This window comes from Monomorium pharaonis, chromosome 7 (assembly GCF_013373865.1).
Source record: "Monomorium pharaonis isolate MP-MQ-018 chromosome 7, ASM1337386v2, whole genome shotgun sequence".
Taxonomy (NCBI): domain Eukaryota; kingdom Metazoa; phylum Arthropoda; class Insecta; order Hymenoptera; family Formicidae; genus Monomorium; species Monomorium pharaonis.
In genome coordinates, this window is record NC_050473.1 from 23,585,912 (window position 1) to 23,604,321 (window position 18,410).

Here is an 18,410-nt window from a genome sequence, read left to right on the forward strand (position 1 = left end):
TCTCTTAATAAGGGGCACAACTAACGTCTTAACCTTGAAAAGGTGATTTTTTAACCCTTTAAACCGTTATTGAGCACCAATTAAAATTTTCTAAATTTGTGTATTGCCCCCCTCTACATTTGTGCCAAATTTCACTGAAATTGAAATTTTAATGCAATAAATATTCAACATAGGGAAGATATAAAGGGTGTTACGTCCTGGATTTGGAAGCGCCTCCTTTTTTTTTTAAATCAAATGTATCGAAACAATTTACCTGGAAATGTAGACGGGCTGGTTGCGCGAATTTAAGACGCGTTGACAGGAGGGAGGATGGGATAGCCAGCGGGCAAGGTTACCGGGAAGCCGGTGCCGAAGAGATGACGAATTTTATACGCGAACCTTAGGACGGGAAAAAAATGGCGGAGGGAGAAGGATGGTTGAGTGAGTGCTCGTGGTTATGTAGAGGTGAAATAGTGGAAAGGAGGTGAAGAAGGAAGTGAGAGTGTATGGAGAAGGAAGAGGAGGAAGAATAACTGGGGCATTGAAGGGAAGCACGAGACGGAAGGTGGAGAGGCAGGAGAGATGGAGAAAGAAATTGGAGCAGGCGATAGTGAAGAGACAGAGAGTTGGTAGAAGAGGGCAAGGCGCAGGAACGGAAGGAAGCAGAAAGGCGGTTAAGTAAGAAGAGAGATAGAGAGTGGAGACTGAGAAGAGAGTGTACAGAGGACTGAACAGATGGCGCGGCGGACAAAAAGAGCGAGTGACGGATGCGAGATATCGACATACGAGGGGAGAGGCGTGATTGGAGGAAGGATCGAAAGAGGAAGAGGATTGGTAAAATTGGTGATGTAGAAAGACGGCGGAGGGCGACAAAGGAAAGAAGAAAAAGGAAGGAAGTGGAGTGGAGAGAAGGATGGCGGTAGCGGGCTTGGAAATGTATGCGTTCGCAAGCACGTGGTCCGTCAGGAAGAGAGAGAGAAAAGATAGTAAGAAGGAAGATGGAAAAGTGGAACGAGATCTCGATAAATCGATAGGAGGAGGAGGAAGGAGATTGGCTGAGAGAACGAGAATGGAAAGATGGAGAGAAGAATCGAACATCGAGACGGAGTAGGGAGAAGTAAAACACGAGATGATGAGAAAAGAAATGGTAGTGAAGAAGGAAGTGAAAAGCGAGAAGCGGAACAAGGAAAACAGAGAGGAAAGAGATAGAGGAAAGAAGGTGGAAGATTGGAAGATGGAAAGCGGAGAATTGAGAAAAATAAGAGAAGAATTGAGAGGAATAAGAGAAGGTATAATGGACTTGGTGGGGATGGAGAAAATGGATAAAGAAGGAGGAAGGACCGGGAAAAGGTGGAGAGAAGAGAGAGCAGAAGGAAAGCAGAAAGGAGGAGAGGACGGAGGGACAAGAAGAGCAGGGATCAACAGGTGAGAAGAATGAAAAAGGAGAATTCAAGAGGAGAGGGAGCGGAGACAGGCAGCGGGACAGCAAGGAGAGGAGGGAAGAGGAGAGAAGAAGGAAGGTCACGGAGGTGGAAGGAGGAGAGGTAAAGGAAAGGAAGATAAAAGGAGAGAGGAGGAAAGAGGAGGTGAAGAGCAAGGAAAAGAAGCCAGAAGGAGGAGAGAGGGTGAAAGACAGAGGAAAAGAAGACAAGGAGAGGAGGGGCGAGAAAAATGAGGTGACGGAAGAGATGATTTCCGAGGAATTGCCGAATTTAGACGTGGGCCACATCGTTGTCAGCGACAGTCAAGACTGGGGCCACTCTATTGGCAGCGACAATCAAGACTGGGACCACTCTGTTGGCGGCGACCATCGAGCAACTCCTAGGATAAAGTTAAGTTCTATTGCAGAAGAGAAGAGATCCAAATTTCAGTCCGAGTAGTTATCGTATATTTTAAACTCAGACAAAATGATACAAGTAGAAGAATAGTCGTAGGGAAAAGAAGCGATAGTATGGCCCTTACACTGACTCTAACTGTAGTTATAACTACAACGGCTACTGCTAACACTTCTGGCACTGGTGGTATTGCCGCTGGTGCCTTTGGTAACTCTTTTTATATTTTTCTAATAGGTGAGGGAGTGTCCTCTCAGGACCAATCATCGTTTCTTAAAATTTGGAGAACCAATATCACTTTGTTTATATTAAATTAGATAGGCAAACAGGACTCCGCGTAAGCCCTACTCCCGGTTCTATGAGATTTTAAATAAGAGTTAAAATTTTAAAGTTTTTAAATATATAGATTTTACAATAAAAATTCGCTTATTTTAGTTGATCTATGTTTATCCTTATGCGAGGTGAATTCATTACGTTTTTGATTTATTGTTATATTTTTATTAAATCTCGAGTTACAAAATATGTGAAAGTTTAATAAGGATTGTTCCACTTATTCAAAAAGATATTTAGTTTCGCAATTAAGATGGTTTCAGTCTTATTATTATAAATTGTTATGAATACGCATTAATTAGTTCTGCAAAAGGGCTTTCTTCTTTTTAAAAAAAGTATTTTTTATTCACGAATGCTCGAAATGATTAAATCGTTGCGTTTGTTATCTTAAGACGGACGCCTAGAACGGCTTAAGGGTTTTGATAGTTGGGTTTATCGCGTGGAAATGCGTTGCGTGATCTGTGACAGTGGATTGAAATAAATATTTGAGTGAGTCCTTTTACAGAACAGATGAAAAATTCTAGCGTGGGAAAGAGGTTTATTGAGATGTAACAAGGGTAAATTAAAAAAAAAATTATTTTTTAAGGAATGCCGCGTAGACATTTAAATGCATTTGAAATACGTTTAAAAAACGACATAAAACAACATTTAGGAAGTCGCAAGAAACAACCGCGAGCGCGCGCGTGACAAACCGCAGGGTCCTTTGCTGTGAAACAAATACACACACACACACACACACACACACACACACACACGCGCGCGCGCGCGCGCGCGCGCACGATGTGCACAATCTGACCGGCATTCTCTACGTAGTGCACATTAGATAACGCTAATAACGACGGTAAGCGTCATTAAAAAAAAAAATGTAAGATTGACTTTGTAACTTGATCAAAAGAATGTAGAAAAATTGTTGAAAAAACGTTGTAAGCAATTTCAGAAATTCCAAAAATAATAAACACGTGGAATAAAAATGTTCTATTCCATGAACGTTAGTGTTTATTACTGGGGAGTAATCGTACTATAAAACTTTGCTTTAGCAATGTGAATCTTTCTTCATAACAGTACATTGAACTAAATGAAAACCGTAAATTATGCGATTTTTTACGTAATCTTTGAACGCAATTTGTTGTTAGAATAAGTAAATCTGTAAAAAAAATAATAACAGCATTCGAAAGTGCAAACTTTTAGTTTTCCAATGCTTTTTTGCTGAGCGCTGTACGTTGATCTGTTCACGAGTAACAAGCGATGAAAGTCAAAATGACCATTTTTTTCTTAAAATCTCAATAACTTGGTCAAAAAAAATCGTACAGCAATGAACAACCACTCAAAATAAAGGGAAAAGATCCCGCTATAAAAGTAAATGTAAGTAACAAAAATTCTCTATGATTTTTTTCACGTGAGATGCAGCGCAGCAAATTCGTATTAAAACTTTTCATTTTAACGGGTCAAGCTTCATCATTGTGCAACGTTGGTGAAAAGAAATGTTGTGAGCGAGGCACTCACAACCGATAATATAATATTGTATAATATAGAATATTAAAATTAAATTATAAAAGATATTAGAATAGCTCGCCGAGGAAGACTCGTTATCGCGAGGTGTCAAGTGACACATGCCTCGTGCGCTGCCGGTCGGCCATCGTGCCGGTCAATGCACCGGACATCGCATGGAATTTAGCGAAATTCAGCTTAGCAACGATTATGCCACCGGAAATGCATATTTGCGTTTTAGCAATTGTTGCTAAGCTCGCGAATATTTCCCGCGCGCCGGATGCGCGCGGTTATGACCAAATACGGTCATGCGGAGGGCCTATTGCCCCACTATTAAGCCAAATCCGCGGCACTACTTAAGCCACTGCCGAACAGCGGGCCGCGGGATCATCAGCCATAGTCAATTAAGCCGATACGTACGGCCCGCGAGATTAGCATACGAACTTAGAGTTCGGGACTTAGTCGCAACGCATCTCGAGCGAATATACAACGCGCTATCTCAGACCCGCGCGCCATATCTTATCACCTCTGAATAAAATGACACGGCACCTTTGCCGACTGCGAGTGAAAAGAACTGCATCGTAACTTATAGAGAATAAATATCTCTTTTTAATTATCAAAAACAAGTGTGTCAGTGACTCGAGGACCCTACCAACGAAAGCCTCCTTTCGCGAGTTCCTACTCCTAAGACGGCAACGAACCCAACAAGATTATTTGTCGCACCGCAAGGTACAGAAAGATAACTGAAATCGCCAAAAAGCCTTTGAAAAAAGAAGTTTCAAGCTTTAAATCGCTTTTTAGGTTTTGATTCTGCGATAATTTTTTGCCGAGTTCCAGCGGTTTGAAAATAGTCTACCCACATAGAAATGAAACCTCCAGTAGACGTCTAATGGACGTCTGCCATGGAAGTTTAAACTTCCAGTGGACGTCCATTAGACGTCCTATATAGAGCCATTAGAAATCCACAGTTCCGCACTGTGGACGTCTATTAGACCTTCAATAGAGGTCGTCAAAGAGGTCTATTAGACGTTGTGTGGATCATTAACAGAGGCTTCACGGAGCCTCGATGGATGACTTACGGACGTTTCGTGGATCATTAATAGAGGCTTCACGGAGCCTCGATGGATGATTGACAAAATAAAAATTTAAAATAAAAATTTTATTTCTTTTAAATTATTTTTATCAACAGTACATACTAAATTTAGGACAAATTTTTATTAATTAATTAAATTTAAATTAAATTATTTTATTTTATTCTTACTTGCCTCTGGTTTTGAACCCGGGACCTTAGGATTACAAACCTTGTACTCTATCTGCTATGCCAATTTGACTCATCGATATGGGTACTTGTTATTGTCTACATATACATATATGTTATAAACTGACGCAATTATATTATTTTTTATAAAAGCAATTAAATTTTGCAAAACATTAAAAATAAATAGCATTAATTTATTTACTTATTAATTTCATTGTTAAATTTATCTTTTTCCATAACCTTAATAATTTGATGGAAATTGCGATCTATTTAGCATTAATACTTTGAAGCGTTCAAATGGTTAATTAGATAATTTTAACTATATAAATCATATATTTTAAGAAAAATTGAATAGTTTATTATTCTGTTTTTGTATTCAGTACATGATAAATTTATATTTTGTGCATTTTTTTGTGCGCAGTAATTGTAGACAAACCGTTATTTTGGAAAACATTATCTTTATGATAATTTTTTTAAATATCAAATAGATCTCTCATTCAGGATGCTATAGTGTTGTCTGATTTCTGAGTCAACTACGACGCGCATGGACGGCTCAAAAATCGGACAGCATTGTGATATCTTTTATGAGATATTAAGCTGATATCATTTAGCTGTGATATCATAAGGATAACATTTTCAAGAAACTTAAATGAAACTCTTCCATGAGATATCTCAAAGACCTATTTTAGTAGACGTCTCTGATAAATGTTACTATTTGGACATCATTTCCAAGATATCTAAATGTTTTCTTAAAAAAGTTCTCTTAAAGTTTTCATTCTGACAAGCGTGTTGTCTGGGTAACTTTTACCATGAAAATAAATGTTCCATAGAGCTATGGAAGTTTAATGGATCCTTAATGGACGTCTGTATAACTTCCATCATGGAAATAATGTTCCATAGAGCTATGGAAGTTTAGTGGATCCCTAATAGACATCCATCTAACTTCCACTATGGAAGAAAACATCCAATGGAGCTATGGATGTTTAATGGATCCCTAATGGATGTCTATCTAACTTCCACCATGGAGGTAAACCTCCAATGGAGCCATGGACGTTTACTGGATCTTTAATGGACGTCTGTCTAACTTCCGCCATGGAGGTAATCCTTCAATGGAGCCATGGAAGTTTACTGGATCCCTAATGGACGTCTACCTAACTTCCGCCATGGAGGTAAACCTCCAATGGAGCTAAGGAAGTTTACTAGACCTCTAATGGACGTCCATCTGACTTCCACCATGGACATAGACGTCCCATGGATCTATGGAGGTTTAATGGATGTCCATTGGACATCCACTGGACATCCACTGGATGTCAATTTCTATGTGGGTAAATTTTCGGTATACGAAAAGTATTCCCTATTTTTTTTAGTAGTGTATATTTTTTACTTTAATGAATTAAATTTAATACATATTGTAATAATATAGTAATAAATAGCTATGAGATATATATTAACTCTATGTTGAACATTTCAATGTTTTTATGATACTTCTTAATTCAAAATTTGCTTTAATAAGACGTTACATTTTTCGTAATGTATTTTTTTGCTACTCGATGATAGTGTAATATACATATAATAAATTGTTTAATTTGATTTATTAATATATAGCGACACATAATTTTTTGACAAATTAATGTTTGATCTTGCTAAATAATATTTCTGTATAAATTTCTTGAATACATTTCTTGGTTCCATTCCACACGCACATAATATGTAATATTTATTACATACCTACACATTTATTATGCATGGGTGCAGACATTTATAAGGTTGTAAAATAAATCTTTTTAACTGTAGAGCTCAATCAATTTGACAATACTGTGCATCTATAATACAAAAAACCAATAAACATACGTATATTAAGTCAATCCCCTTTTACAATGGTAAACTTTCATATTTCTGCTAATTTTTTACCAGGTGTTACGTATATTATCCAATTGATAAAATATCCTAAACACATCGCGACAGCAGGAGTGTTTGAGGCACAACCAGAACCGGTAGATGTAATACCAACCACCACAATATTATGCGTTTTAGGATCTTGCCATAGAAGAGGTCCACCACTGTCCATCTATGGCACATACAAAAAGAACAATGTATAATTTGAGGATACTTTTGATTCTTGAATAATTTTCACATTTAATCGTAATATTTAAATTCATAAACAACTATTTCTTTTTGTCATCAATGCGTCAAAAGTAATCCCTTTTCTGTCACTTTTTGTGCGCAAAGTCACTAATTTCAGCACATTAACATTATTATACCGTTTTTGTTCTTTAATAGAAGCGTAAGTCGCAATAAAAAAACTTTCCAGCATGATTTTCTTCTGCACATTTGATTTGATTATTTTTTATATCTTCGCTATATCATTACCAAATTCGCATGCACGTCATCTTGCAACAGGCATACGGTAATTTTCGTAGAATTATCGACGCTTTCGCGAACCTAGGACGGAATCCATAGATCAATCTTATTCAAAATCCATCTTAAGTACGATCTTGAGACGTCAATATTGTTATTTTATTGATTAAGTTTTAAGTCTGCTCGTGGCTAGACTCAAGACGATTCTTGAACTTAAAATCGGTCTATGAATTCCGTCCCCAATCTTGGCTAACTTGTCAATTCGTGAAGACTCAAAGCACTCAAAGGATCACAATTCGAAGCACTGTTAATGACAAAATAGAGTATATGCAGCATATGCTAACCTTCCTCACTTGTTACACACCTATACAATAAAATATATCATAGAGATATCTTGAAGATATTTATATATTTAAATATTTGTTGCATAGTATTATAAATATATCTTAAAAATATTTCTGAGATATTTTCAAAATACTAAAAATTCATGATAATTTTATCTCAAATGTGATATTTAATTTTTACGTTTAATTTTATCTTTAATTCTTATTTTTAAGATGATCTGAAGTTTATTGTAAGATATATGTTAAATAAATCTTATTGATTGCAAAAGTATTTCAAAATAAACATAAAATAAAAAATTAAATAAAAGAACTGTAATACCAATCATATTATATCCAAATGTTCCAGAGATATTCTTTCATAGACAATACGTGATATCAAGTAATGATGTCCTGCAGAATTCTACAAATATCTTAAAATTAAAGGGGGAACCTCATGTAAATCGCAATTTTTTAGCAATTTTCTTTCTTGCTTAAATTTATAGGAAATTTTCCATAGAATATGAAAAAAAATAGTAGAAACCGATTTGAGTCTTTCTTCTATGTTATTTTCGTCAAAAAGTGAACGGTCGAATTGGACGGAGCACTCAGATAGAAGATCTGCTCTATGGCCTTGGAATCGCAGATTAGCAAAAAACTGCGGTAAGTTAAAATAAATTACGATTTTTTCACAATTTTGTTACTCAAACTTTAAACACGTTTCTCTCGAAACACAAAATTTCACACGCCGTGCATCGTAACTCAAAAACTAATTTTTCGATCTTTATGAAATTTGGTATAAATATTCTATAAATAGTGGACCACAACATGACATGCTCCGATTTTTGATTTTTTAATTTAAAACGTTGTTATTAACAATTATTTAAAAAAAACTTTATTTTTAAACTTCGCGATTTTTACAAATTTGCAAATTTTAATAAAATAAAAATGTCATGTTGTGCTTTTTTGCATCACCTAAAACGTTTTGCATAAACTAAAAAACCCATTTTGGTTTTTTGTTTCAGATCATTTTTGTGACCTGTACGCTGCACAGTGCATTTTACAGACGTCATTTTCAAGCCACCATTGCACCGTTATTATAAAAAATTAAAGTTAAAAAAAATATATTTTTTACATTGTAATATCCATAAATTGTACCTTAAATTTCAAATCAACCTACGCGTTACATTTTTCAAAAAAAAAATCTTGAGAAATAGGCCGTTTACATGAGGTTGCTTCCTTAATTTAAAATTATATACACAAAAATATCTGATTATATCTCAGATTATATATTTTGCTGTGTGGGCAATGTACTATTACCTGACATGTATCCTTTCCCGAAGTAAAAGTACACAAATTTTGATTGCCTACATTGGGATAATAATTTTGACATTTTTCACGAGTTATTACGTTCAAATCCACTTTTTGAAGTTTAGTTGGTTTAGAGCCTCCAAATTCCAGTAAACCCCAACCTAATGATTAAATAAAATTAACACAGGCTGTCAAGAATCGTGAAAATATTTGACAAATACTAACCCAACGCAGTGACGATATTATTAGCGAACGAGTATTGTCCATATCGAAATGGTAAACAGGCTGGACCAACCTCAGCATTAAATGTAATAGTACCATAAATCTTGCAAACAGCTACATCATTGTTAGCAACTGTGTTACTTTGATAGTTAGGATGAATGTAACATGTTTCCACACGGAACAGCTTAGTTGCTTTGGTTTCGCTACCTACCAGCAAAGTATGTTGTACAAGTTTTGTAGATTGATTCCCGATATATATCCAGATAAGAACACATGTAGAAAAATTTTAGCATTTTTTTAATTTCAAAATGCAATGTAGGGGGTATTGTGTTATAAATCTAATTTTTAAAATTACTGATTTTAAATTTAATTTATGTAACATGTAACAATATCAACAATCTTTAAAAAGTTGATATTAAAAATACATGATTGCAATTGTAGTGGCATGGAAAAGAGGCAACTACTCCCTCTCTCCCTCTCTCCCTCACTCTCTCTACGTGTAAGTTTAAGAATTTTTTAAATATTATTAATACTTTTTAATTCTTATATACAACGATGTCAAACTGTTACATTAATAATATTTATATTATAGTAATATATCTTATTTTTAGTTTTCTGATGAATAACATCCCAGTGAATACATTTTATAGCGGCAATATAACATGGAAGTTACATGTAATTTAACATTGTTCTTCTTGTGATATATAGGTGCTATATGACATGGAAATAACCTGTTACGTAATATTTGTTATACGCAAGTGATATAGCTGTTATACATCGTTTTGGCGTTACAGTTATTCAACAAAAATTGTATAATCGTAACATAACACGTTCGTATCAATGTTATTACGGAACGATGCGTCGTAGTTGACTCAGAAATCAGACAATATTATAACATTCTGATTGACAGATCTATTTGATAATAAAAAAAATTATTATAAAGATAATATTTTCAAAAATAACGGTTTGTCTACAATTACTGTGCATAAAAAATGCACAAAATCTAAATTCATCATGTGCTGAACAAAAATAGAATAATAAATGTATACTATTCAATTTTTCTTAGAATTATAATCTATATAGTTAACCATCTAATTAATCATTTAAACGCTTCAAAGATTAGTGCTAAATAGATCGCAATTTCCATCAAATTATTAAGGTTATGGAAAAAGATAAATTTAACAATGAAATTAATAAGTAAATAAATTAATGCTATTTATTTTTAATATGTTTTGCAAAATTTAATTGCTTTCATAAAAAATAATATAGTTGCGTCATAACATATAGGTATATGCAGGGTTGAGAACGTTACTTTAAAAAAGTAACGCGTTACCGTTACCGTTACTTTTTGTAAAAAGTAACTCGTTACCGTTACTCGTTACTTATTTTAAAAAGTAACGCGTTACCGTTACCGTTACTTAGAAAGTAACGATTCGTTACTTTTTTCGTTACTTTTTTGAAATGCTAAAGTAAAATGTTAGATTATAAAATTACATTATTTAATAATCAATATTAAAACTTAAAACTTTAAACTAGTTTCTAATATATAGCAAGCTTTTTTATATTAAACTCAACTAATAATTATATTCTAATTTTTTATATTAATATCTTTATTTGTTTAACATACTTATCTTTATAAGAATTTATATTGTAATTCACAAATGTCATTTTGTCAAAAATTTTTAATAAACTTTGTTTTTAAAAATTAATGTTATATAAGCATTCCAATATTCACTGCCAGTATTGAAAACCTATAGTTCATGTTTCACACACACACACACACACACACACACACGCACACGCACACGCACACGCACACGCACACGCACACGCACACGCACACGCACACGCACACGCACACGCACACGCACACGCACACGCACACGCACACGCACACGCACACGCACACGCACACGCACACGCACACGCACACGCACACGCACACGCACACGCACACGCACACGCACACGCACACGCACACGCACACGCACACGCACACGCACACGCACACGCACACGCACACGCACACACTATAGACTTTTAGACTTTTAGTACTAGCAGTGACTATCGGAATGCAGCCTATACATATAAGGTAGAGAATATTTTTCAAACATATATTTAAAATATATTATAAAATATGGAAATAAATATTTTATAATTGCATTTATTGCACGTAACCTATAATCTAGCAGATAGGTTATACATATTGTATGTATTTGCGTATTGAAGACGACTATCTACAGTCTTTTAAATCTCAAAATAAAAGGTCACGCATCGCATCAACAAGATATTTCAACAGGGCATTCTCATGTGACATTGACTTCCAGCGCCCTATATCGGAATATTTTTATCCAATTAAGAATAATGCGCGCGACCAGCACGCATCTATTGAACAGATATAAAAAATATAGGGAAAAGTAATGATAAAAGTAACGGCTGAATTCGTTACCGTTACTGTAAAAATGTAACGACGTTACCGTTACCGTTACAGATATAAAAAAGTAACGAGCGTTACCAAAAAAAGTAACAAAAACGGTAACGGCGTTACAAGTAACGCGTTACTTCCCAACCCTGGGTATATGTAAACCAGGCATGTCAAACACGCGGCCCGCGGGCCGCATGCGGCCCGCCAATACATAGGTTGCGGCCCGCCGAGTTTTTAAAAATTTTTTGAAAAAAATATTAATTAATTATTTTAAAGTAAATTTTATTTTTATTTGTATGCAGTTTAGTTTAATGCAGTTGCAGTATGCAGTTTAAATTTTGTATTTCAATAATTTTTAATTTAGTGATTGAAAAAGAGAAAAAATATAGAATTAAATTAAATCAAACATACATAAATCTCATTTATGTGCATTTACGATTGGGCAAACACTTTGCGGAGACGATGGTGCGGAGGAAAGTGCAAAGGTACCTTTTCATGTGATGCTTGACACTGGCGTTTCGTGGCCACACGTGACGCCAGCGTCAACCAGAAGAAAGTTCAAATTTTTCAACTTTAAGTGTCAAAGCTTGATATTAATTGGATACATATGGGTTATTAACTAAATAACCTTTTATGATTTATATAAAAAAAATTGTAAAATGGATTCTGGAAATGAGTTAAAAAATTCTGAAAATGTAAATTAGTTTAATTGCAAGTTATTATATTACTCTATTTTGTATAATACGAGTGAATTTTTTTGTGTAGGATTTTATGTGATGATTTATGTTTTATTATGATTACGTTTGTTATACTTAATATTTTATCTAAGAAAATTGAATTACAGAAATGAAAAAGTGCTTAGGAAAAGTAAAGTTGAAAATCTGCGTGTAAAGTTTAATCTTCCCAATTTCTGTTTCCCCAGGAATAATTTTGGATATTTATTAGTATTTTACATTTTCAAGTTAATGTCAGTATTTGTGTCAAATTAACCTGAAAATGTAAATTACTAATAAATATTTGAAATTATTTTTAATAGAAATTGAAAAGATTAAATTTAATAGAAATTGGAAAGATTAAATTTAACAGTTTTTCAATTTTACTTTTCCCAAATATTTTTTTCATTTCTGTAATTAAATTTTTTATATAATATATAATATTTAGTATAATAAATTTAATTATATCACATAAAATTTTATATAAAAAAATGTGTTTGTATTGTGTAGAATAGATTATATTAACTTGCGATTGTATTGACTTGCATTTTCAAAGTTTATCAATTCATCTCTGGAGTTCATTTTTCAGTAATATTAATTATAAGAGATTATTCGATTAATAACCTGTCTCTACTTATTGTTAGTTAATATCAAGCTTTGACGCTTAAAGTTGGAAAGTTTGAACTTTTTGGTTGACGCTGGTCTCGCGTGTAGTTGCATGATCGCTTGGGACGCTGCGCGCTGGGGCGAGGCGTCAAATGAAAAGCGGCGGCCAAAGCCGAACGGAGATAAAAACACAAGACGATCAGAAACATGATAGAACGCGGAGCGATCTAATCCGACACACGACACATGTTTGTACAAGTCGTCACAAAGTGCAGTGTTTGCTCAATCGTTTGCGAATGATATTCTGAACTCTAAAGTGGATTTTGATTTTTATTCATATTAAACTAAAAAGTTATTTAACAAAAATATAATCAAACTTCAAGAACAATGAGTAAGAAAAGATCAATTGAAGAGGAACATCATAATTTTCAAGAAAAATGGGAACTGCAATATTTTTGTGTCCAAAATAAGAATAAAATATTATGCCTGATATGTAAAAACTCTATTTCAGTTGCTGAGGAATATAATCTTAAAAGGCACTATGACACAAATCATAAAACAAACTATGACCAATACGTTACAAAACTTCGTGAAGACAAATTGTCGGAATTAAAATCAATTCTTCAAAAACAACAAAGTGTATTCACTAAATCTGTTGAAGACAATACAGCTGCTTTAAAAGTTAGTTATATATTATCACATTTAATTGTAAGCCGATCGAAACCATTTACTGAAGGAGAATTTATTAGTGAATGCTTAATTAAAGCGGCGGAAGTATTATGTCCAGCACAAATAAAAAAATTTAAAAGTGTAAGTTTAAGTCGAAATACTGTAGCTAGCAGAGCTGATGAAATAGCAGAGAATTTGAGAAATCAGCATAATTCAACAATATCAACATTTCAAACCTACTCTATTGCAATTGATGAAAATACAGATATTCGAAATGTCGCTCAGCTGGCCGTTTTTATTCGCGGATGCGATGTTAATTTAAAAGTAAGTGAAGACCTTTTGGAAATCATTCCTATGCATGATACAACCACTGGAGCTGATATTTTTGATGCACTTATGGAAGTTTTGAAGAAGTATAAGTTACCATTGGAAAAGTTGGTTTGTCTTGCAACTGATGGTGCACCTACCATGACCGGTATTGATAAAGAAGTTGTTGCAAGATTAAAAGAAACATGCAAACAGCATGGTAATAATAATTTTGAACATTTTCATTGTATTATTCACCAGCAAGTACTGTGCTCCAAAGTTTTAAATATTGGACATGTTTTAAAAATAGTCACCAAAATTGTAAATTATATACGCGCACGTGGACTTAATCATCGTCAATTTGCTTTATTTCTGGAAGATATAGAATGTGAATACACCGATCTACCATATTATACGGAAGTTCGATGGCTTTCGAGTCATAAAGTGTTAAAACGATTCTTCAAATTGCTGGACGAAATCATAATTTTCTTGGAAACAAAAAATTATCAATGTGCTGAATTAAAAGATGGACAATGGATAAAGGACCTGGCTTTCTCAGTTGATATTACAAGTCATCTTAATCAACTTAATCTTAAGCTTCAAGGCAAAAATCATGTTGTTACAACGCTATTTGATAATATTAATGCTTTCAAACAAAAATTATTACTTTGGCGAAAACAAATAGAAAAAGAAAACTTGTCTCACTTCGAAAGCTGTCAATATCTATTGCTTAAATCACCTAAATTAAAATTTGCAGAATATACTCACCAAATTAAATTGTTAGAAACGGAATTTGATCGAAGATTTTCTGATTTTAAAAGCTGTGAATTACAATTTCGTCTTTTTACTTCACCTCTATCTATCGATATTGAAATTGTTGATGAAAACTTACAAATGGAATTAATTGAAATCCAATGTGATTCTTTGCTGAAGCAAAAATGTATGGAAGTTGGAATTCCAGATTTTTATACATATTTATCTGTAGATCGGTTTCCTAAAATGTTATCGTTTGTTACGCGTATACTGGCTATGTTCGGAAGCACTTATTTATGCGAGCAACTATTTTCTTTAATGAAAAATAACAAAAATTCAGAAAGATCAAGATTAACCGATCAACATTTATCATCAATTTTAAAAATTGCATCAGCTCAATATATTCAACCAAATTTTGATGACTTGCTTTGTGAAAAACGATGTCAAATATCTTCTAAAAAGTAATATTAAACTGTAATTTTGTTTATTTCTTATTATAACTTTTATTTTCGTTTTTTATAAAAAAATATAAAATATTTATAGTTTAAGTTTAAAAAATAACAAAATATAAAACGACTATGTATGTATAATATACAATACATTAAGTTTGAGTTTAATAAAACATAATACATAATATAATCATTCTGAAAATTGTATTTTATTATTTTTTTTGAACATTGAAAACATGCGGCCCCCAATTTAATACAAAATAGATCATGTGGCCCGTAATATCATATGAGTTTGACATGCCTGATGTAGACAATAAGTACCCATATCGATGAGTCAAATTGGCGTAGCAGGTAGAGTACAAGGTTCGTCATTCTAAGGTCCCGGGTTCAAACCTAGCAGCGGCAAGTAAGAATAAAATAAAAAATAACATAATTTAAATTTAATTAATAAAAATTTATCCTAAATTTAGTATGTGCTGTTGATAAAAATAATTTTAAAAAATGAAATTTTTTTTTATTTTATTTTTCTTTGTAACTGTTGTGTGACAGTTAGATAACATGTAATTATAACATGTTATATTGCTGAGTCGGAAATTGTAACTTACATGTAAGTTACGTGTAATTTCAGAGTAACGTAACCTGTTATATTCGGTTACATTACTGTTACATTGCTACTATATTACTGTGTTCACTGGGATTTATTCTAGTCACACAAAATGAATCAAGCGAGAGAATCAATCAGCATCGCGAAAAAATCATATTAAAAACAATAAAATTAGTTTATGTTTTCTATAATGTTTGAAGTTGTATTTACTAAATATTAACATTATTGATTAGTCATTTCTTGTAACCTATTTGAATAAGTTTTTAATTTAGAAAAGAATAAAATAATGCATTTGTAATAAAAAAAAATAAAAAAATAACATTAGCGTTCTTTTTATAAAATAATAATTTTCTATTGGTATATCGCAGATAACAAAATGTCTGCACAGTGACCGCACAGTGCTTGCACGCGTGCTTAATAATCGTCACAGTGTGACTGCACAGCACCATGCAGATGCGTCCTCCTTTGAGACTCATATCGCTCGCACACGTGAGTGACGATAGGAACCTCATGTGAGTGTTCTAACTATGAAGACTAGAACCAGGAGACTGAACTAAGCCTGATTTCGCCTCCAAAAGTGAGACGAAAATCTGTTAGAAATGTAGTACCAAATGGTGGCGCTGGCGACAGGAATTTAGCAGAAACAATATGGAGTATAATGACAAGCATTTGACAATAAATGCAAATTTATAATAAAAATCTTAGCAATTTTACATTTAGAGTACTTATCTCAGTTTTCTTATACCAATACAACAACTGCGTACAGCTTAGCACCATTAGCACGGCTGACTACGATAAACATAGACTAGACGATTGTATCTAGAGTTGGAATTTATTCCGGTGTACTAGCATCGTCAGCGCCACCATTTGGTACTACATTTCTAACAGATTTTCGCCTCACTCAAAACCACAGAGATCGGTCTCCTGGTTTTAGTCTTCATAATTCTAACTGAGACTCATATCGCTCGCATACATGCGACACTCACGCGTGCGAGCAATATGAGCTTTGAGTGTTAAATAATAAAATAATAAAAATAATAACATTTTTTCGAACGAGCGAGCGAGAGAGAGAGAGGGAGGGGAGAGAGAGAGAGAAGAGAGAGAGAGAGAAGAGAGAGAGAGAGAGAGAGAGAGAGAGAGAGAGAGAGAGAGAGAGAGCTATAGAGAGAGAGAGATTTGCTGAGATAGAGACGTAGAGAGACGGAGAGATAGACGCGAGAGAGTCGAGGAGAGAGGGGCGAGAGAAGCTTACAAGAGATCGGGCTAGATCTGAGTACGACGTAAGACGAGAGCGTTAGCGAGGCGTAGAGAGAGAGAGAGAGAGAGAGATCGTAAAATTTAATCATTGCGTTATTTTGTCCTGAATATTCACCTAATGTAATATATTCTTACAGACTCATTAGAAAATAAGAATAATGTGAACGATATTTTTTAATCCAATGATATCTTTATTAAAACGAAACGGGAAATAGTTGAGTTAAAAATTAAATTATTTTTCTACTATGTATTAAATTGAATTAAATTATATATTGAATATATATTACTTTGTGTTAAGAACAAAAAAGAAATACAAAATAAAGATAAATATAATATTTATTTACAGGTACGTAACTAACAAGGGAACGGTCGGGACTATCCCTTACCGACTTTGATGGGCATTGGATATGTTGTAGAGCATCAAAAATGTTCAGAGATTCGTATTTTTTTATCGGCTTATCTCGAGGTTTAGGGGTTGTTTTAACGCCTATAAAAAAACGTATTTTTTCATTTTTAACAAATATCTTCTAAAATATGAGGTATATGAAAAAATGTTTTATACAAAAGTTTTATAGTATTTTATACTCTTTGCAATAATGTATTCAATTTTTTAAAAAATGTCAAATATTTATTTGTTTTTTTTCTAGGGATTAAAACAACCCCTAAAACTCGAGACAAGCTGATAAAAAACACGAGTTTTTTTCCTTTTTGATGCTCTACAACATATCCAAGGCCAACAAAATCGGTGAGGAACAGCCCCGATCGTTCTCTTATTGTAAGTACAGATAAACAAAATAATTTTAGGAAATTATAAAGTTAATTATTGAAAATATGAAATATATTAACCTCTTTAAACTTTTTTTATAGGTACATAATTTATTTAAGATTATTTTATAGGTACATAAAATTGAAAGATTGTAAAATATAAAAAAATATCAAAATTAACAAAGTTCAATATTTTTTGAAAGCTTTACAAATTTACACATTTTACAAATTTTCTGAAAATATCAAAATTTAAGAAACTTTTAACGTTATGACCATTTTGAAAATGTTTGTATTTTTTATTTTATTGAGATTTTACACACCAGTTAAATATTAATTTTGAAGATTTTTGGAATTTTTTATTATTTTTATTCTTTGTTTTTGTATTTTTATTTTAATTATATTTTATGAATAATTTTAATTTTAATTTTATTTTAATTAGTTCTTATAATTTTAGGATAAATATGTTTCAATTATTTATATATAATTATACAATAATACAAGTAATATACAATAATATAAGTCGCTTTGAAAATTTTTTGCAATAGTCAAAAGGAACTTATTATTTTTTTCCTAATTTTTTGTCAATTTAGCAGCGTTCTTTTTCAATTGTAAACTGTAAAAAATTTTCAAAGCGATGATACGTATATACTGACTCAATAATTGAAATATGAATATTCCAAAACTAAGAAAACTAATTAAAATTAAATTACAATGCAAATTATTAATCAAATGTAATTTTATAAAATTAAAATGCATAATAGAGAA

General features: G+C 32.9%; 2 protein-coding genes across 3 annotated transcripts in view; one reads left to right on the forward strand and one right to left on the reverse strand.

Annotated features, from left to right (window-relative positions):
* Positions 1 to 6,520: 6,520 nt before the first annotated feature.
* Positions 6,521 to 18,410, reverse strand: part of LOC105838712 (venom serine protease) — a 95,036-nt gene continuing 83,146 nt past the window's right edge. For both annotated transcript variants that reach the window (XM_036289495.1, XM_036289496.1), the window contains exons 5-8: positions 9,102 to 9,305; positions 8,886 to 9,037; positions 6,799 to 6,955; positions 6,521 to 6,710 (exon numbers count right to left, since the gene is read on the reverse strand). In XM_036289495.1, coding sequence (XP_036145388.1) covers positions 6,685 to 6,710; positions 6,799 to 6,955; positions 8,886 to 9,037; positions 9,102 to 9,305 — 539 coding nt within the window. In that variant the 3' untranslated portion in view covers positions 6,521 to 6,684. The remainder of the gene's footprint in view (positions 6,711 to 6,798; positions 6,956 to 8,885; positions 9,038 to 9,101; positions 9,306 to 18,410) is intronic.
* On the forward strand, positions 12,686 to 15,442 carry LOC118646488 (general transcription factor II-I repeat domain-containing protein 2-like). Its single transcript, XM_036289494.1, has one exon. It carries the CDS (start codon positions 13,230 to 13,232, stop codon positions 15,033 to 15,035), a length of 1,806 nt encoding a protein of 601 aa, XP_036145387.1. The 5' UTR covers positions 12,686 to 13,229; the 3' UTR covers positions 15,036 to 15,442.